Raw genomic sequence first — 20,222 nt, 5'->3', positions numbered from 1 at the left:
TATATATATATTTTTAAATGCAAGTGACCAGCTGTCTGCAAGAAGTCTAAATCCTTCCATTCCCCTCCATCCAGTCAGAGCTGGAGAAGCTTCTTGGATGAGAAGAAACGTCTTCAAAAGAAAAATAAACAGAAAGTCCAGTTGCTACTTGGAAAAAAAAGCCGCTTTTGGGACAACCTGGAGGACGGAGAATCTCCGTGCACTTCTTGGCTTCTCTCTTCTACTGAAACTTGGTTTGACCTCTCTTCCTCACTTTATTCTTCCTATTTCTTTATTTTATTTTGGTTTGGTTTGTCAAGCATGTATGAGAAAACAAGTATGAATATAACATATAAGCATGTAAGTAATAAGCAGGTATGCGTATATACACACGAAATGAGTACAAATCAATGGGGACAGTAGGACAGGGACGGAAGGCACGCTGGTGCGCTTATGCACGCCCCCTTTACGGACCTCTTAGGAATGGGGCGAGGTCCACGGTGGACACTTTTGAGGTTAAAAGTTTCGGGGGTTTGAGGATGTCCCAACGGAGTCAGGTAGAGCATTCCAGGTTGAGTTTGTATCGATTGTGTGCCCGAGTATTGTTGTGGCTGAAGCTGAAGTGGCCGTTGACAGGTAGGATGCTGTAGCAGACAATTTTGCGTACTACACTTAAAGTCAGACCGTAGGGCAGCGTAGTTCTAGGTTGCCCCCAGTTCCAAAATTTCAAGCCTGGTGGCAGAAGGGATTCTGTTGCAAGCAATATTTCTCCTCCTCTCCACTGTCTTTCAGCAAACATCTGAGCAAAGATGAAAACATGGACATCTTTGGGAAATGCAACCACACCCACGGACACAACTATCAAGGTGCTGGGCCTGGTTGAGGACCCGGGGCAGAGGAGAGCTCGGCCTTTTGAGGGCATGCATCCCTGAACCCGTTTCCCTGGTGGGGAGGTGGGAGGTGGGTGGGTGGGGGAGGCAGACAAGTAAGGCTTGGGAAAGCGGCAATTCCTCGGCTAATCTCTTGCCGCCGCCTGCTTCTTCGACGTTCTGCTTCCCCCTTGAGGTGGAGAAGGAGGGTTGCAGCCAAAGACTGAGACGTATTTTCTTTTCTCTTCCTTCTCTGGCACACAGTGACGGTCACTATACGTGGAAAGGTGAGTAGCGGTTTTTAGGTTTCTCCATCCTTTGGGAGCGCGAGGCTTAAGTGGCGGGCAGCAGCTGGGCATCTCTCATTGGATCGGCCCTTTTGGGCTGGGGCTTCCTGGCTGACCAGAGGGTTGGACTGGAAGACCTCCAAGGTCCCTTCCAACTCTTGTTATTCTGCAACCTTCAGCTGTCTCCGATTAGAACTTCCACCGTTTAATTCGATTTCCCAGCCGCGGCCTTTTAGCCGTCAGATGCCTTTCCCCAACCATGCCAGGCACCGAGGAAATTTGCATTACTCCCCACCACCACCAAGAACTCACGCCCGGTGTAGGTGGCACCAGCCTACGGCGGTTCTGCCAAGCCCTCTTTTTTGGGGATGCTCCCTGGGGTGGCATCATCATCATCATCACAGCAGAGGAAGGAGGCCTGAAGGACCACGGGGTTCCTCTACTTTTTCCATTGGGGGGGGGGGAAGCCAGCCAAAGTGGGAGAAATGAAGGGGTTCCCCCACCACCACATAAGTGAGGACTTTAAATGCTCCACCCGTGCTGGCTGATGGAAAAATAACAAGGGAAGTGGGAATAAAAACGAAAGAGCAAGGGAGAAGGCACACAGCCAGCTGCATGGGCAAGGGGCAGTCCCGTGGGGTGGCTCACGGTCTCTGAGAGACTCTGCCCTTCCAGTTCGTTTTAGCGTGGGTGGTTGTACATTTATTTTTTTAAAAAAATTTTAAAAAAAGATTTTATTGGTAAAAAGAAAATACAACATCCATACCTTGTAAAAAACAATACAACTACATTTCGAGATATTCCCATACTATCAAATCATTATAAACATCAAAGGTTAGGTATCTTATTCCTTCCCTCCCTCTTCTCTTCCCTCATTTCTTCTTTTCCATACCCTTTTCTTCCCTCCCCCCCTTACTTGCCTTCCCTCCTTTCTTTTCTCCTTTCCTCCTTTCCTTCCCCCTCCTTTCCCTCCCTCGGTCCCCCCCTCCTTCTCACATACCTTTCCTCCTTCCCTCCTCCTTCCTTTTCTCTTAATCTCCCTCTTTTCCTCCCTCCTTCCTTCCTTTCAATTCTCCTTCTCTCTTTCTTTCCCTCCCTCTTTCCCTCTTTACTAAAACGAAAGAGCAAGGGAGAAGGCACACAGCCAGCTGCGTGGCCGGGGCGCAGTCCCCGTGGGGCGGCTCACGGTCTCTGAGAGACGCTGCCCTTCCAGTTCGTTTTAGCGTGGGCGGTTGTACATTTTGGTTTCCCCGTAGATCTTTCCCCGTCTATTAAAAGAACGTTTTTCCTGGATAGAGTGGATGGAAAGAGGAGTAGAAGGAAAGATAGGAAGGAGAGGAGAAAGGAGAGGAATAGGAGAAAGGGAAAGGCAGAGGAAGAATGGGAGGAAATGTAAGAGTAGGAAAGAGGGGAGGAATGGGAAGAAGAGGGGAAGGGTAAAGGGGAGGAAGGGGAAGGAGAGAAGGGGAAGGAGAGGAGGAAGGAAGGAAGGAGAGAAGAAAGAGAAGAAAGGGGGGTAGGAAGGAGGGAGGGAAGCAGGGAGGGAAGGAAGGAGGGAAGGAAGGAGAGAAGGAGAGAAGAAAGGAGGGAAGGAAGGGGGGAAGGAAGGAGGAAAGGAAGGGGGAAAGGAAGGAGAGAAGGAGAAAAGAAAGGAGGGAAGGAAGGAGGGAAGGAGAGAAGGAGGGAAGGGGAAGGAGGGAGGGAAGGAAGGAGAGCAGGAGAGAAGAAACGAGGGAAGGAAAGAGGGAAGGAAGACGAAGTAGGACCGTTGTAAGATAAGATGGATCTATGGGATGTTAAAAAAGCAATCTTCAAGTATATTGTCAACTGTGGGGAAAAAATTGTTATAAATACATATTATTAATAACAGTTATGAGATCATATAATTGTGAATGTATATATGAAATTGATTTAAAAAAATAAAATAAAAAAAATAAAACAATGTTTTTTTCCCCATTGCAGATTGACCCCATCAGTGGCATGCTGATGAACATTTGCAAGCTGCATGAATACATGGAGGTGGGTGTTGTGGCCTGCCAGTGGTCAGCGGAGCTGGCACCAGCGTCGGACAGTGAGGAGGTTGGGGAGGAGCATGGGCCAGTCCTGGGGGCTGAGGGACACTCAGACGAGGGCTCTGCGTTGGAGGAAGAGAGGGAGTTAGACAGCAGTGAGGCAGAGGAACAGCTGGAGCCTGTTCCCAGCATGCGCAGAGCTGCCAGAAGACAAGGAGAACTAAGAAATCAGGGGCAACTTGGGAGTAAAGCCACACCTTGGAGGTGATTGGCCCCTCCCCATAGGAAACAAAAGGGGAGCGAATGGGGAGGGGGCTTTTGCAGGAAACAATTTGTTCCTTCGGTCGTTTCAAGAGTGGAAAGTTCTGTTTGTGACTATAAGAGACTCTGTGCCAAGTGTTGCCTGGCCCTGTGTTTGGAAACTAGCTATCTGGCAGCTCTCCAAATGAGATAAGGTTTGTGTGGATAAATACTCCTCTGAAAGAGTGTTTGCTAAGCCTTGCGGACTGTGAATGAAAGGAATTCACTGTCGTGTAAATAAAAGGGATTTTGCCGGGACCAAGACTCCACTTCATGCTTTTTAAGGAAGCCTGGCTCAGAACAGGTACTTTCATTTGTGTCCCGCATTCATTATTTTCACAAATAACTCGGCGAACATATCCGACGCATCTTTCTCCTCCTGTTTTTCCCACAACAACCACCTTGTGAGGTGGGTTGGGGAGAGAGGGGTGGGAGGGAAGGAGGGGAGGGGGAGGGGGAGGGACTGGCCCGAAGTCAAGCCAACTGTCAGCATTCCAAAAATCATCCAAAATTAAATCAGAGTCCAAGGCATAGGATTCCTCAAAGTTCCAATTTATTGAGAGAGACATGTTGGCACATCTGTGGAAACCCGAATCTGAAAATTTCCTGGGTTTTCCCACCCAGCTGAAAGTTCAAGATCTTCCCCACCCACCCACCCACAAGTCCATCACATGGTCCAATCTCTCACTGCCACACTGGCATTTCCACCCATCCAGTTCCGGTCAGGTGCAGAGACAAAGGATGACCTTGGCTTTCTAGAAAGGAATTTTATTTTGACAATACGTTCTACTCCTTACTTTCCCCCCTCCCAATTCCCCGCTAATGAAACAACATAGTTAAAAAAGAATATTAGTGTGGCAGGCCAAAGATCCTAAAACAGTGTTTCTCAACTTTGGCAACTTGAAGATGTCTGGACTTCAAGTCCCAGAATTCCCCAGCCAGCGAATGCATTCGCTGGCTGGGGAATTCTGGGACTTGAAGTCCAGACATCTTCAAGTTGCCAAGGTTGAGAAACACTGTCCTAAAAGGAACCAGCTGCAGGCTTGACACCAGCTGGATTTCTGTGCTGGGGCAGGATTTGAACTTGGGATCTCCCACTTTCTAGCCTGGTGCTTTAACCACTATGCTAAAATGCTTCTACACCAGAATGGACTCTTCTTTGCATGCTTCTGCCAAAAGAGTTTGCAAAGGGGGGGGGGAAAGGAGGAGAGACCTGGGCGCAGGACGTGTATCCCTTTCACTTCCTGGGGAAAAAAACAGCTTTTAAAAATAATTGGGGGTTCTTCGGGAAATCGACGAGCAAAACATTGAATCCGACAGCCAGGCTTCCGTTTTTCTCCTTTCCCCATCTACGGCTAGTCCTCGAATTACAACACTTTTGACCGTTCAAAGTGACGGCACCGGGAAAAAGTGATTTGCGGCCGTTTTTCAACGGTTACGACCCCCAACGACCACGTCAACAAAACTCAGATGCGTGGCTGCTGTTTCGTAGTTACGACCGTTGCTGTGTCTCTGCAACGCCATGGGTTCATTTTTCCGACAAGCCAAGTCCATGGGGAAGCCTGATTCACTTAACGACCGGGTTACTAATTTATTAACTGCAGGGATTCACTTGACAATTGTGACAAGGAAGGTTGTAAAATGGGGGGGGGGAGGGAAACTCACTTAACAAACGTCTCACTTCAAAACAGGATTTTTTTTTGGCCTCCATTGTGGTCGTAAGTCGGGGACTATCTGTATTAGTATCCCGGGCCCTAATTTCTTTATTTTTATCCCACATATATTATTTTTAACACCTAATGCCCCTGAACGTAGAAAATGTCCATCTTGGGGGGAAACAAAACACCTTTTTTATGCTTTTGTCCTCAGATGGCCATCATCGAGCCTCTTGACCACAAGGACCTGGACAACGACGTGGATTATTTTGCCAATGTTACAAGGTAATAGCCAAGAAAAGAATGGAGCAGTGTTCTGACCCAGCTCCCCAAACACCACAAATCCTCTAAAGTTAACTCAAAAGATTCCTTTACTAGGAGTCCCAGCAGCCGCGGCAAAAAGTTTCAACGCCGGCTAACAAGTCCGTCCGGCCAGAAGATGAATAGTGGTCTCCACGTATTCATCTCCACCCGCTGCCGTTTATCCCCAGAGCTTCCCTAGCAGAAGTGGCTTTTCCCTCCCAAGGACCAGCCCATAGATTTCCCCTGCTCTCCTCTCCTTTCTGCAAAGGCACATGTGAGGCATTGGAACCAGCTGTTCCTCCTCTTCCTCATCATGTTGACTCTCCATCTGAGGGCTGATGGACGTCCCAGGCTCTGCCTCTGCCTCTCTCTGCCAGATCCATTCCCTCTCCCCCCCCCCCCACCCCTCACCCCATTTTTAGATGCTGGGCCTAACTCCTACGCCGCCTCCTCCGATTTGGCTGCTGGAGGGGCCGGCAGGCAACAGGCCACAACAAGCAGCTGCAAGCCACTTACACACCCACGGGGTGCCACCAATAACGGACCTGATGCCCGTGGCCAAAGAGTAGCAAAGAGAGGAGAGCAGTGGAAATCTATGGGCTGGTCCTTGGGAGGGAAAAGCCAAAAGCAACAGGAGGGACATAGAGCAACTGAGCGTTAAAACCGCTTCTCTGGAACAGCTTCTGAGCCCCCTTTTCTCCACCGTCCTTCTGCCCTTCTTCAGCTCGACAGAGAATCTGGCCCTGTACATCTGGAACAGCCTGGAAAAAATCCTTCCCTCGGGGTGCCTCTACAAAGTGAAGATCTATGAATCGGACAAAAACTTTGTTGTTTTTAAGGGCAACTAACCCCCCCGCTCCCTTTCGCGAATGAAAGACGGGGAGCACAGGTGAGAATATACAGGACTATTTATAAGCATTCTTTGGGAGTTCTTGATGCTGTCTGGTTTGTGTTCTTGCAGATGTTTAATTACCTGACTAGGTAGCATCATCAGTGCAAGGGAGTGTGGGGTTTGCTCTGTTTATATGCAGTAACTTACCCTGCCAGTTTTGGTAGGTGTTCGCTTTTCTCCTCGGTAGTTCTTTGCATATGGTATATTTCCATTTGTCTGGAGTTAATTCCCGCTTATCTAGCCGTTGGTTGCCGGAGAGGATGTGATCTTGTCTGTTTCTTTCTCAGCTTTTTCACTGTCTCTTTTGAATGGGGTGTAAATGTGCTTTATCTCTATGTGTCTATTATAATCACTGATGACATCTTTTCTGTCTGACAGTCTGGCAGCCCCAAGACGACCCCGTCAAGTTCAACCTAACCGCTTCAAGGAACTTCAATAGTCACTTTTGCTAAGGCGCATCTGTACATGTATGTTTCATGCTCGATGGCTAGGTGCAGAGCATTGGGGCCTAGAAGGCTGCAAAGCATGGGGCGAGGTCAGGAGAAACATCCCTCATCTTTGTAAGGTTCTGCCACGAATCCTCCTTAAGACACCCGTCCCGTACATTTAATTGGAGAATCTTACGACGTCAGGATTATTAGCATGATAAGCTTGATGGGCCAGAGTTTTTTGCTGAGGGGGCAATCGGATAAACAAAACTGAACACAAATCGTGTTAAGGGCAATGGAACTTATGAATTCCAAAGGAGCTGGGCAGTCAATCGATCAGTCAATCAGAATAGAGCTGGAAGGGGCCTTGGAGGACTTCTAGTCCAACCCCTTACTCAAGCAGGAGACCCGATGTCATTTGAGACAAGTGGCTGTCCAGTCTCTTCTTAAAAACCTCCAGTGAGGGAGCACCGACATCTTCTGAAGGCAAGTTCTCCTCCACTGGTTGATTGTCCTCACTTTTAGGAAGCTCTCCTTAAATCCCAGATTGCTTCTCTCCTGGATTAATTCCTATCCTTTGTCCTGATTTCCGGCACTTTGGAAAATAAGTCGACCTCCTCTTTTTTTTTGGCCCTCAAATATTGGAATACTGCTATCATGTTACCCCTCTTTTCTTTGGACTGGGGGGTGATGGTGGTGGGGAAGAACCCTACTGGGCTTAAGGCCAAAAGACCACCTCCCCAGCGTTTCTGCAGATTCACTCCCATAATGCATTGTTTAGCCACACCGCTCTGCCTTATTACGCACAGAGAGCCATGCTCACACTCTCACACACACACACACACGCTCACAGAGCATGTCCTGCCTTCCTTTCATGTGGATAACCGTTGTCCAACGCTAGGGGGCTGACCAGCTCCTTCTTTCTACCATGCCAATGAGATTTTGTTCCATCTCAGCCTAAATGGAACGCAGTGAAGGGTCCCTTTCTACCCCGCCCCCCCCCCCCCCCCCACGCCACCATGCAAAGCATACACAATAAAACGATTTTACAAAGCAAATTGGCTCCCGGTTGCTTATCCGCCCATAAAAAAACAATGTTCCCATCGTCTCTCGGTTTGCAATGTGACTCATCTTTTCATTCCAGATCCTCTTGGCGAGGGAAATTACTCTGCCAGCCCCAACCAAAGCGGCTTTGGCAGAAGGACAAGGCCTTTATTGAAAGGCCGCTCCGAAGCCATCCGTGAACAGCGCAGGAGTGGGCTTCTCAATTTTTGTCAACTTTAATAGATTTGTATGCCGCCCAATCCCGGAGGACTCCGGGAGGCTTACATAAAAGACAGTTTAAAAAAAGAAGATATTAAAAATTTAAAATATAAGACAGAACGAATTAAAACAGGACACAACATGCACTCGATCTTAGTGGGGCTGAAGGTCAGTCAAGATCAGCAGACCCAGGCCTGCCGGAACAGCCAGGTCTTAACAGACTTTCGGAAGGCCGAGAGAGTGGGGAGGGTCCGGATTTCAGGGGGGAGGTCATTCCAGAGGGCCGGGGCAGCTACAGAGAAGGCTCTCCTCCGAGGAGCCGCCAGACGACATTGTGCAGTCGATGGCACCCGGAGAAGGACCACCCTGTGCGATCTTATTGGGCGCTGGGAGGTATGTGGCAGGAGGCGGTCTCGCAGATATCCGGGTCCTAGGCCATGTAGGGCTTTAAAGGTAATAACCAGCACCTTGAAGCACATTCGGAGACCAATAGGGAGCCAGTGCAGCTCGCGGAGGATAGGTGTAACATGGGTGTATCTTGGTACACCCAATATCGCTCGCGCGGCTGCATTCTGGACCAATTGAAATGCTGCCGCCTTGACCACTCTAAGAATCCCCCATACATGCATTGGCATCCGTCAGCCTCAAAAGACGATGTTCTCGTGCTCTGGAAAGATGTCAAACTTGGGAGGGTCCTCTCCAGAGCACGAGGCCTGGGTAGATGAATATGGAGGATAGACTGTTATCCAAGCAGCAAATCCCTCCTCTCCACGTGGCTGAATTAGTCCAATGGAAAGGCAGAGCCGATACGGTTGGTTCCAGCTGCGTCACAGGAGTTACCAGGACGTGTTTGTACATAGTCACGAACTGCTTCCGGGACTCCGGTTCCGGATCTTGCCTGGAGATTGACTCCTGAAGCCTTTTCCAGGAGTGGACAGAGCCACAAGGCAGTGGAGGTTTGTAATCAGAGTTTCCCTTCTCCTAGACGATGGTTTCTGGTGCTTGATCTGCCGTTGGGGCGTAGAGCCCTCTTCCGCCTTCAAAACCGTTGACCGTCTCCTCCCGTAACCCTGGGAAGGGGCCCTTCCGAGGTGCTTCCAGACGGGCCAGCTGGACCAAGGTTCTTTAAGGAGGTGTTACTCCTCCATCACTCACCCTTTGCCCTGGCTTGTGACAGGCAGAGAACCCCCATAACTGCCCAGTGTAATGGAAGAGAGCTGGTCCTCCGTGATGCTTTTGTGAGGACATGGGTACCTGCACGACATATGAGCTCAGAGTCTCTTAAGTCTCGAACCCCACAGAATATTGCGGAGAATAAGAGGATTCGGGTCCAGTAGGACTCCCTGATCCAGATATCCAGGATAATGATACTGGCCAATCAACCAGGTGTTGATTGGTAGACAAGAACCAGAAGACAGCGGTGGGGATAGATGTAGTGGTGGTGATTGACAGCAACTTAAAGAAGGAGGAGGGTGAGAAGCTGGGGCAGCACCAGGGCCTGAAGGAGGAACTAGAGACAATGCTGAAAGTAGCCATAGCAATAGCAGTTAGACTTATATACCTCTTCATAGGGCTTTCAGCCCTCTCTAAGCGGTTTACAGAGTCAGCATATCACCCCCACAGTCTGGGTCCTCATTTCACCCACCTCGGAAGGATGGAAGGCTGAGTCAACCTTGAGCCGGTGAGATTTGAACCGCCAAATTGCAGATAGCAGTCAGCTGAAGTGGCCTGCAGTACTGCACCCTAACCACTGCGCCACCTCGGCTCTTCTCAAAGTAAAAGGCCAAATGGACCCAGGGATCGCAGGAGCAATTGGGGCCAGGACTCCTAAGAGTGGCGGTGGTGCAGTGGTTAGAGTGCAGTACTGCAAGCTGCTTCTGCTGACAGCCGGCTGCCTGCAGTTTGGCAGTTCAAACCCCACCAGGTTCAAGGTTGACGCAGCCTTCAATCCTTCCCAGGTGGGTTAAATGAGGAGCCAGATTATTGGGGGCAAAAAGCTGACTCTGTAAACCGCTTAGAGAGGGCTGTAAAGCACTATAAAGCAGTATATAAGTCTAAGTGCTATTGCTATTAATGATCCCAACACTCAAAACAGAATGTTTCATGATCGAGCAATGCATGTAACAATACAGATAATCCTCCCAGCCATATTGGCTAATGGAGTGATGGGTTTGGAGGAAACAGGAACAGGAACGAAGGAAGAATTGCTATATTTCTTGACTCGGGTCGAAGTGAACACTTGCACAGCAAGAGGCATCACCCAGCTGCATAAAACACCTGCTTCATATATCAAGTCCCTCACATGAGTTGGAAAAACCGTTTGTCTGAAATGGTATAGGGCCTCAATCAGGATGGTTTGATCCTAGGTAGAGGCAGATGTAATTGAAGTTGAAATTTTGAAATTGAAATTTAATAAGATTCATATGCCGCCGAATCCCGTAGGACTCTGGGCGGCTTACAAGAACAAGGTAAAAATTAAAAGTAGAAAGATACAATTAAAAAAAGTACAATTTTAAAACAACACACCCATACAATCCGTCTTAAGTGGGGCTGGACCTTGTTCAACAGCCCCAGGCATGCCGGAAGAGCCAGGTTTTAGTGGCTTTTCGGAAGGCCGAGAGAGTGGGAAGGGTCCGGATCTCTACGGGTAGATCGTTCCATAGAGCCGGAGCAGCTACAGAGAAGGCCCTCCCCCGAGGGGTCGCCAGCCCGCCAGATGTAGGGTCTACATCTTGGACTAGAAGATCTCCAAGGTCCCTTCCAACTCTGCTATTCTATTCTATGATTCTTTAACAAAGAGATCAACATTGACACTCACAAGTCTAACAATGCGTTGGATGGGTGGACGGACGGACGGTCAACAGACTGGCTGAGTTAAGAGCTGTTAGGCGACAATAACAGCCCAAAGGCAGCCACAAGCGTCTTCACTTCTTGGAAAGCCCCCCCTCCCCCTTGTAAACCACCACGTTCTTCTCCGTTTCGTATACTTTGACTTTATGAAGGGCTCCGGTAGGAAGGTGCTTCTGGAGATTGTCCCAGATGAACACAGCCACGTTTTCAGTCGTACTGGAGGGAGGGGAAAAAAAACCCTTGAGAATTACGCTGCCTTGCTAGTGATATTTTTAATCACTTGCACAGTGGCGACACCAGAGGAGGGAACAAAACCTCCTTCTGCAGCTACGGTGCTTCCTTCCGCAGATTCCTGCAATTCCAGACCAACACAAACCAGCAAGGAAGGATTCCTTCCTTCCTTCCTTGCTGGTTTGTGTTGGCCTGGAATTCTAAATCCCAGCTCCCAAACACCTTAAAGCCCACCAGGTTGGGATTGCCTGGACCAGCGAAACACAATCAGTCTTGATTTCCCCAACAGTGCAGAACGTTGCTGTTGAAAACCCAAGTTTCTAGACCTCCTTGCCACTGGCAGGGGAAACCCCCTTACCCAGCAGACGGTCTTTCCAGGGGGGGAAAAAATCAGAGCAATCCTTTACAAGTTTTCTTTTCCTCCTGAATTAAATGTCTGAATTTAGGCAATTCAGACTCCTGTAAGAGGGAGAAAAACCCTCAAAAGCACTCTCACTACCCCAAGTTCTGGGCATGCAGTAGCTCAGTGACTAAAACGCTGAGCTTTTCAATCAGAAAGGTCGGCAGTTCAGTGGTTCAAATCCCTAGTGCTGCGAAACAGAGTAAGCTCCCATGACTTGTCGCAGCTTCTGCCAACCTAGCAGTTCGAAAGCACGTAAAAAATGCAAGTAGAAAAAGAGGAACCACTTTGGTGGGAAGGTTAACAGCGATGCATGAGCCTTTAGTCATGCCAGCCACATGACCACGGCGATGTCTTTGGACAGCGCTGGCTCTTTGGCTTTGAAACAGAGATGAGCACCGCCCTCTAGACTCGGGAACGACTAGCACATATGTGTGAGGGGAACCTTTACCTTTTACCCCAAGTTCAGAATTAGAAAACAGGCCAGGAATAGAATCACCTACCTGACCACTTCTGCAAAATAGGGGACGTCTTTATCCAGATTCTTGTGATCGAGTGGTTCCATTATGGCTTCCTAGAAGGCAGAGATGTGAGGCGTTCAGCTCCTTGAAAGACACTCCAAAGTTAATCAGACTCGTTGGGAGACCAACCTCACGCGGCAAATAAATATTTGATGGCATGAGTCAAGAGCTCCTCTGGCATTTTTGCAGAGAAGTGAAATCAACCTGTAGCCTTCCCTTGAGTGTTTTCTACTTGGGTAAAAAAATTCCCCCCTCTCCACCCACCAGTGCAATCTTAGGAGATAAGGAAACAGTCTATCTATGGCATCTGACCGTTTCAATTCCTGGCAAATAGATAGGGAAGAAATGGAGATATTTTCCTGGGCTCCAAGATCACCGCAGATGGGGACTGCAGCCAAGAAATTAAGAGATGCTTGCTCCTGGGGAGGAAAGCTATGGTAAATCTAGATAGAATACTAAAAAACAGAGGCATCACCCTGCCAACAAAAGTGTGTCTAGTCACAACTATGGTTTCCCCAGTTGCAATGGATGGCTGTGAAGGTTGGACCATAAGGAAGGCTGAGCGCCAAAGAATGGAGGCCTTTGAACTCTGGTGCTGGAGAAGACTCCTGCATTGAGTCCCTTGGGCTGCAAGGCCATCCAACCAGTCAGTCCTAGAGGAGATCAACCCTAATGGCTCTTTAGAAGGCCAGATCTTGAAGAGGATACTTTGGCCACCTAAGGAGAAGGAAGGAGGACTCCCTGGAGAAGAGCCTCATGCTGGGAACGATGGAGGGCAAAATAAGAAGGGGAGGGCAGAGAATGAGGTGGCTGGATGGAGTCACCGAAGCAGCCGGCATGAGCTTAAATGGACTCCAGAGGATGGTAAAGGACAGGAAGGCCTGGAGGAACGTTGTCCATGGGGCCACGATGGGTCAGACACAACTTCCCCTTGAAGGGTTATGACTTCCCCTTCTTATCCTCCACCCACACACATGAAGAAGCTGAAGTTGTCAAGCTGCACTCTGCACTTCCTGGTGTGCCTTGATTCCCACAGTGGATCCCCGACTGCCTGGTCAAGACCCAGGAAGTCCACCCATGTGGCTCATCTCTGCTGGCAACCTCTGGGATCAAAAGAGCTTCCTTACCTCCATGTAGGCTTTGAGATCCGTCAGGTTGATCACCATCCCTGTAAGAGGATTGATCTAGAAAGGAAAATACAAAAAGGAAAGATTCAGAATGGGTGTAATAAATAAAACTTGTAATTTTTATGTTATAACCCCTTTTGCTGTTTAACAGAGAAAGACAAGGTTCCAGAGCTGGGTTTATAGAAACTGGAGTAAGATATGGAATAAAGAGATGTTTGGCTATATTTGGTGTCCTCCGGGATTGGGCAGCCTATAAATTTAATAAATAATAATAAAATAATAATATATTTGAAAAGCTAGTGTTGTTATTATTAATTATACTTGCTGGAGGTGAAAGGGGGCAGTTTTGTTTTTCTGTTTGTTTCTTTTTCTGCACTTTAATTTTAAAAAATTAAAATGCTATTTCTTTATTCTGTAAATGTGGTATACATCTCACTTGTATAATACAATCTTTAATGAACTTAGTGGGGGAGGAGAATAGAAAGAAAACACAAATGTTTAAAATCTGAAAACATTTCACGTACCTCTCCTTGCACAGTCACTTCCACTGGAAGAAATGAAAAAGAAGAAGAAGGAAATTATCAGGTTGTGGTTTTGATTTCACATGAAGATAATCAGCAGACAAATATATTAACAACAAACCACACGAATAACTCCCGTCGGGAGTTTAAGAAAGCTTCCAGCTTTCCATTATACAGGTAGTCCTCGACTTACGACCACAGCTGAGCCCAAAATTTCTGTTGCTAAGCAAGTCAAGGTGGGTTTTGCCTCGTTTTACGCCTCTTCTTGCCAGAGTTGTTAAGTGAATCATCGCAGTTGTTAAGTTAGTGGCACAGCTGTAAAATGAATCTGGCTTCTCCATTGAAGGTGATCACATTGTGGGAATAATTGCAGAGAAATGCTCCCACAGGATGTCCCATAGAGCACACGAAACAGTGAAAGCGCATGGGATGTGGAAAACAGGATAAATGACTCATAAAAGTAACCGGACATAGGCAACTCTGGCCGCCTAAGTGATAACATTGTATGCTAATGAGTGTAATAATAAAAGGGGGTTTCGGACTCTGTTCTGAGCTCTCATCCCGAGACATCTTGCCTGCGTGTCTTATTCCTCATGAGAAACCCACACACACATGACTTCAGAACACTGCCATGGTCATAAATATGAGTCAGTTACCAAATGTCCAAATTATGAGCATGTTCCCATGCGGATGTCTACAATGACAAGAACCAGTTGTAAATTTCCTCTTTACAGTATCCAGTCTAAGTTGGTAACTGGGACCAAAGGTTTAGTCTTCCAAGCTTTTGGGGTGATGATGGGAGCCCACCATCAGGAGACTTTTCTTTCCCCAGAATATCTCCTTTTTACCACTAAGGTCATTTAGAATGGTCACTCAACCAGTGGTTATTCAACTAGGACTAGCTAGCCAACGACCCAAAGGTGATTTTTTTCCCAAGAGGCAACTAGTTTTTCTTTGAAGACGTTTCACTTCTCATCCAAGAAGTTTCTTCAGCTTTGACTGGATGGTGGGGAAGGAATGAAGGAAGTGAGAAAGGGAAGGAGAAAGGATGGAAGAAAGTAAGAAAGGGAAGGAAGGAAAGAAGGAAGGACCCTGAGGATACAGATAAACCTCCAGGTGACCTAAACCTTGCATCCTCTAAAAGGATGCAAAGGACCAGCTGTCTGCAGGGAATATAAATCCTTCCATTCCCCATCATCTGGTCAGAGCTGAAGAAGCTTCTTGGATGAGAAGGGAAATGTCTTCAAAGAAAAACCAGAAAGTCCAGTTGCCTCTTGAAAAAGCATCTTTGGAACAACAATGACCTGGATAACTGAGAATCTCTCCAGACTTCTAGCTATACAGTTTGAGATGGGCACTCTTTGAATGGAGAATGAATGGATTTCCAGGGGAAAAATTGGAACCACAGGAACCATTTGCACCACTCAGGTGACCCCGACGATGCTGACAAACCTCCAAGTGGCCTCAACGACCCTCTAAAAGGATGGAAATGACCAGCTGAATGCAGGGAATATAAATCCTTCCATTCCCCACCATCCAGTCAGAGCTGAAGAAGCTTCTTGGATGAGAAGAGAAACGTCTTCAAAGAAAAACCAGAAAGTCCAGTTGCCTCTTTAAAAAAGCATCGTTGGGACAACCAGGGCCTGGATGAATCAGAATCTGCATAGACATTTAGCTAGCCAATGCAACAAAATTGTTCAGGTAACACTTCTACTTGCAATCAATTGCTAATGGCTGGACGTTGCCATATGCTGTTCATTACTGATGGTGTTTTGGAAGCAATGTATAAATCTAGTGGGTTTCAGCGGGTGTGCAAAAGGAATAACTGCACACTTATGCACGTATCACATTTGTCCCAGGAGTGCGGTTTTCTGTTTTGTTTTGTTTTTAAATCAATTGTTTTAGTATATTTTATTTTCATTTTCATACACTCACATGTATACCCCATACAGTATTAAACAGTAATTGCATCAATTCCTCTTGTCGACAATGCCCCAGAAAATAAAAGCCCAATATACCTCTTCCGTTCTCCGTACACCTCTTTCTTCCACCACCCTCCAACTTTCTATCTTCCCTCCATCATCCCCCTCTACCCTACTTCCCCTCGCCCTCTACCACTCCTCTCTCCAGATCCGCTCCCCCCCTTCCCTTTCGCCTTCCCCCCCACCCTCTCTCCCATCCCTCTCTACCCATCTTTCTTCTTTCCTACTCCTCCTCCCCTCGGTGTATTTCCACTCTATGTTAATGTATTTGGCTTCTCCTATTTTTAAAGAGGAAAAATTAGAGAAAAACAGTATACATGTGAAGTCACATTGCGGTTTTCATAGGATGAGGGACCCACGTGAGCTTCAATCTCAAAGGCTCATCGCTCTGTGGATGATGGGGCATCAGATTCCCTCCCCCCCCCCCGCTTTTCCCAGTTTCTCTTGGTTTCAGAGATGGAGGCCATCCCCACTTCTCACCTTTGTAGTTGTGGCCGTGGCCGTTGGGGTTGTTACATTTCCCAAAAAGTTTCCGGTTTTCTTCATCGCTCAACGACGGGCTGCAGAGAAGACGGAAGGATTGTGGTCTTAACAATAAAGGCAGTGCTAGTGGTCCCGTCTGGTGCAATTGTGAGCCGAGGTGGCGCAGTGGTTAAATGCAGCACTACAGGCTACTTCAGCTGACTGCAGTTCTGCAGTTCGGCGGTTCAAATCTCACCGGCTCAGGGTTGACTCAGCCTTCCATCCTTCCGAGGTGGGTGAAATGAGGACCCGGATTGTTGTTGGGGGCGACATGCTGACTCTGTAAACCGCTTAGAGAGGGCTGAAAGCCCTATGAAGCGGTACATAAGTCTAATTGCTATTGCTATTAATTGTGTGAATCGCCTTGAAAGGTGGACACAGAGTCCCTGGCCGGACTTCATCCGCCGGAACGACTGAGCTTCATCGGACCAGATGGGCTTCGTCAGCTGGGACCCCCCCCCCCCCGCAACCCAGAGGCCCAACAGAGGGGTCCAAAACAAGCCAGAGGGGCGAAGAGGCAGCTGGGCTGGCTTTCCAGAGGGTCCGAAGGGAGGACCAGATCCCTGCATGAGGAAGCTTTGTCCTGGGAGATCCCACCGACAGATAAGGATTTCCCAACCTGGAGACCTACGAAGGAGGGGGCCACCCTGCCTCTTTGGGGGGGAAAGGGTGGGGGGGAGACTGCTGGTGGGGAGGGGAGAGGGGCAGAGGGGAGGGGGTTCGAAGCCCAGGTGGCCCAGCCATTTGACCTGGAATGCTCAGAGGGATCCTGCCCTGGCGGGGAGGACAGACTAGATGACCTCCAAGGTCCCTTCAGATTGCATAAAGAAACCTGGACAGGGGCAGCACCGTCTTCCTCCGAGCATGGGGGCTGGGACAGCCTGGGGTTGGGGGAGGGGGAGAAAGGGGGGGCAAGCATGGGGTCGGGGCGCCTAGTGGGCAGGGCTGCCTTTAAGGGGTTTCAGAGGCTGAGCCGCCTGGGGGAAGGACGGGGGGGGCTCCCCATTCTTTAAAAGCATGCATACGAACAGCCACGTCTTGGGGAGGGGAGGGGAAGCTCCATGCAGCCCGCTTAGCCCCCTGCGCCCACCCACCCACCCACAAAGGCAGCCCCGGGAGCGCCCTTTCCCCTCCGGCGCTCTGCAAGCGCTCAGGAGCCCTTTCGTCCTCCTCTCTCGCCCACCCACCCACCCCCTCCCACCAAAACGCCCCCTCCCCACCCCCGCCGTCACCTGTGCAGCCGGTGGGAAGCGCTGAAAGCCGCGCAGCGCGAGACCCGGGCCCGCGGCGGCGCCATGGCAACGGCTGCCCCCTCTCTCTCTCTCTCTCTCTCTCGTGCGCGTGCGCGGGGAAGGAGCTCCGGCCCCGCCCCTCTGCCCGGGTTTGGGGGGGGAAAGGAGGCGGGGCCCGAGCACGTGGCGGGGGAGTGCCTGGGCGCTGGCACGAGCCTGCAGGGGACCGGGGCTGGGATGGGGGGGAAGCCGGTGCGAAAGTTGCCCCTGCAGCTGGCATGGCTGCTCCGTCCCTGGGGAGTTGCAGCGAGCTTCGATGCCACCCGCAGGCCCTCTCCAGCCCTGGGCAAGAGGCCAGTTGCCCAAAGGGGCCGGACTGAGCTGGCTAGAGTGACCAGGTGTCCGGCCAAAGGAGGACATGCCCTCTTTTTTTTTGCCCCCCTGGCCTTAAAGTCAAATCTTGTCTGGGCTTTGGAGTACTGCATCTAACTGAGCTTCCAACTGCAAAGACTCACCCAAAGTTAACAAGGGGTGCCTGAAACTGACAAGAGCATAATCAGTTTATAGGCAGAGGTGGTATATATTCAGCAGGTTCTGACCAGTAGCGGAAATTTTGAGTAGTTGGGAGAACCGGCAAATGCCACCTCTGGCTCCTGAGTCCCAGCTGTTTGGGAGGAAATGGGGATTTTGCAGCATCCTTCCCCTGCCACGCCCACCAAGCCACGCCCACAGAACCGGTAATAAAAAAAGATGAGAATCCCACCACTGCTTTTGACCTTTCCCTTTCCCCCCTTGGCATCTTCCTCCCCCGGAAGGGCTCCTCTTTGCTTCTTCGGGAATTCCCTCCTCTACCATTAGTTTAAACGCAAACGCGGCACTGCATGAGATTGCCCTGGCACATTTGACCTGTTATTTTAATGTAGTTAGCGGGTTATCAAATCGTTTTTAATAAGAGTTTTGTGTGCTGTGTTAACTTTCGATTGGGAGCCGCCCAGAATTCCAGGATCCAGGCAACCTATCTTCAGCTTGTCTACAGGGAGAAATATTACTCTAGGCCAGTGTTTCTCAACCTTGGCAACTTGAAGATGTCCGGACTTCAACTCCCAGAATTCCCCAGCCAGCATTCGCTGGCTGGGGAATTCTGGGAGTTGAAGTCCGGACACCTTCAAGTTGCCAAGGTTGAGAAACACTGCTCTAGGCAGTTCAACAGATCTCCCTATCAGGAAGTCTTCGCTTATATTTAAATGAAAACGTGGCAGCTGTAATTAACACCAGTTGGTTCTGCTCCTGCTTTATGAAATACAATTCCTGACCTCCTTCGTGGCGTCTGGAATTCTGGTGTCTTGTCATCTCCCCCCTTCGGTCTCCTGCCTGGACATCTCAAATGCCTCATGAATCACAAAGGCATCTGCTGGTGAACTGCATTATACCCTTCTTTTTGGGAGACCCCTGAGAAGCTCCCCCCCTCGGAACTGGAGCCGGCTGCCCCACCTGATTGGAAAGCTTCCAAAATGCCCCATAGATGAGGGGTCTCTTCAACTTGTAGGCTTCAATTCCCATGCTGGCTGAGGAATTCTGGGAGTTGAAGTTCACAATTCGTAAACTTGGCAAGGTTTGAGTGCTCTTTGTCCCTTCCTCAAGCTTCTCACGAAATCAGAGTCGGCAGACCTTGGCCCAGGAAATGCCCTCCGCTCCTGAGTGTATCAAACTCTGAAGGTCTGCTCAGTTTAAGAGTGAATTCCTGGCCTGTGCCAGCACAATCTTGGCACTGGAGGAGATTTTTTTCCGCACTGAAGGGTTTCCTTCCAAGCCCTCATTGGATGGACGCAGTGGCTGGGGGAGGAACAGAGTTGTAGGGCAAACTGCGTTTAATTGGGCCTTGTTCCGAGGAATTAAACTTAATTATCAATCAGAACATCTTTAGAACTTCCCGGTGTCCTCATGGTCCTGTTGTGATTCATTTATATTCTTCAAGGCCATTTCTGACCAGAGGGTTTGATGCTGTTGGAAAGCCTCAATGATCCCCTTTTGGGCTTCCTATGTGCTGGTTGGCAACTACTTCCCAACCTTTCAATTTCTCATCTTGCTGTCTTGCCTTTGCCATCAGTAGTTCTGGATGGGTTGTGAAAGAGGCTGGGACTATCTATTGCTTATCCTGAGCCCAGTCTTGGTTAAGAAAATAAGCAGCTGTTTTGGTACATCGCAGAAGCTTGGGCAGCTAAGGGAGAAGATGAAGTCAAGGTGCTTATTTGTGACATCTGGGGGGGGGGAGGAATAGGGATCGTTGGTTGGGATTAAGTTCAAGTTCTTTGTAACCTACATCAGAAGTCTGCCTATCTGTAGTGGGCAGACCCAGGGAAGCCTTGACACGTGAAGGGGGCTCTCTGCCCCTTAGATGCCCAGCCCAAGAGTGGAGATTGAGAAAGGGGGGGTGGGAATTCTCCCCAAATGAAGAACGGCCACACTTGCAGAGAGATGAGTTCAAAGAACTTTGAGAAGGTGGGACCTCGAGGGTGAGTCGGCTACAGCTTGAATTGAGTCAAGGGTTAGTGGACTGAGATTCCCTGGGTACAAAAAAATGTTTTTGATATGACTGCCAAGACTTCTCAACAGTATACCTGAAGGGCTCTGAGTCAGGTTTGAACTTTGCATGATAGTGACGCGAAAAGGACGAAGAATGGCACGTGGAGTTACTCAGGATAGATTTCTTTTATTGTTATTCACTTAACAGACAGACTCTTGCCAGACTAAATCTGCATAACTACAGATAAATTATGGAAATCGTCAGGAAAGAGCCATTTCAACCCTGCACCAAACGTTCCAAGCTCTACCGTCTCTTGGCCATCTG

At 49.0% G+C, this 20,222-nt stretch overlaps 2 protein-coding genes across 2 annotated transcripts; one reads left to right on the top strand and one right to left on the bottom strand.

Moving 5' to 3' along the window:
• Positions 1 to 318: 318 nt before the first annotated feature.
• Positions 319 to 7,119, top strand: LOC116516352 (6-pyruvoyl tetrahydrobiopterin synthase-like). The gene is made up of 6 exons (XM_032228782.1): positions 319 to 354; positions 740 to 845; positions 1,113 to 1,135; positions 3,098 to 3,154; positions 5,317 to 5,387; positions 6,130 to 7,119. The coding sequence occupies exons 1-6, from the start codon at positions 319 to 321 to the stop codon at positions 6,251 to 6,253; spliced, it is 417 nt and encodes a 138-aa protein (XP_032084673.1). The 3' UTR covers positions 6,254 to 7,119.
• Positions 7,120 to 10,623: 3,504 nt separating this feature from the next.
• On the bottom strand, positions 10,624 to 20,219 carry PTS (6-pyruvoyltetrahydropterin synthase). Its single transcript, XM_032228781.1, has 7 exons — positions 20,206 to 20,219; positions 17,375 to 17,590; positions 16,101 to 16,180; positions 13,642 to 13,664; positions 13,118 to 13,174; positions 11,973 to 12,043; positions 10,624 to 11,054 (listed from the first exon to the last, which is right to left on the bottom strand). Exons 1-7 carry the CDS (start codon positions 20,217 to 20,219, stop codon positions 10,913 to 10,915), a joined length of 603 nt encoding a protein of 200 aa, XP_032084672.1. The 3' UTR covers positions 10,624 to 10,912.
• Positions 20,220 to 20,222: the final 3 nt, after the last annotated feature.

This window comes from Thamnophis elegans, chromosome 13, assembly GCF_009769535.1.
Source record: "Thamnophis elegans isolate rThaEle1 chromosome 13, rThaEle1.pri, whole genome shotgun sequence".
NCBI lineage: Eukaryota > Metazoa > Chordata > Lepidosauria > Squamata > Colubridae > Thamnophis > Thamnophis elegans.
Note: the sequence above shows the minus strand (reverse complement) of the source record. Positions and strands in the feature narration are given on the sequence as shown.

Bases quoted from the DNA above. Each gene is read 5' to 3' on its own strand.
- PTS (XM_032228781.1), bottom strand. The intron at 13,665-16,100 runs GTGAGAAGTGGG...CATTTCTTCCAG, and splicing joins CCACGGCCACAACTACAAAG to TGGAAGTGACTGTGCAAGGA. The intron at 13,175-13,641 runs GTACGTGAAATG...TTTCCTTTCTAG, and splicing joins AAGTGACTGTGCAAGGAGAG to ATCAATCCTCTTACAGGGAT.
- LOC116516352 (XM_032228782.1), top strand. From the start codon at position 319: ATGAATATAACATATAAGCATGTAAGTAATAAGCAG. The intron at 1,136-3,097 runs GTGAGTAGCGGT...TCCCCATTGCAG, and splicing joins CGGTCACTATACGTGGAAAG to ATTGACCCCATCAGTGGCAT. The intron at 3,155-5,316 runs GTGGGTGTTGTG...TTTTGTCCTCAG, and splicing joins AGCTGCATGAATACATGGAG to ATGGCCATCATCGAGCCTCT.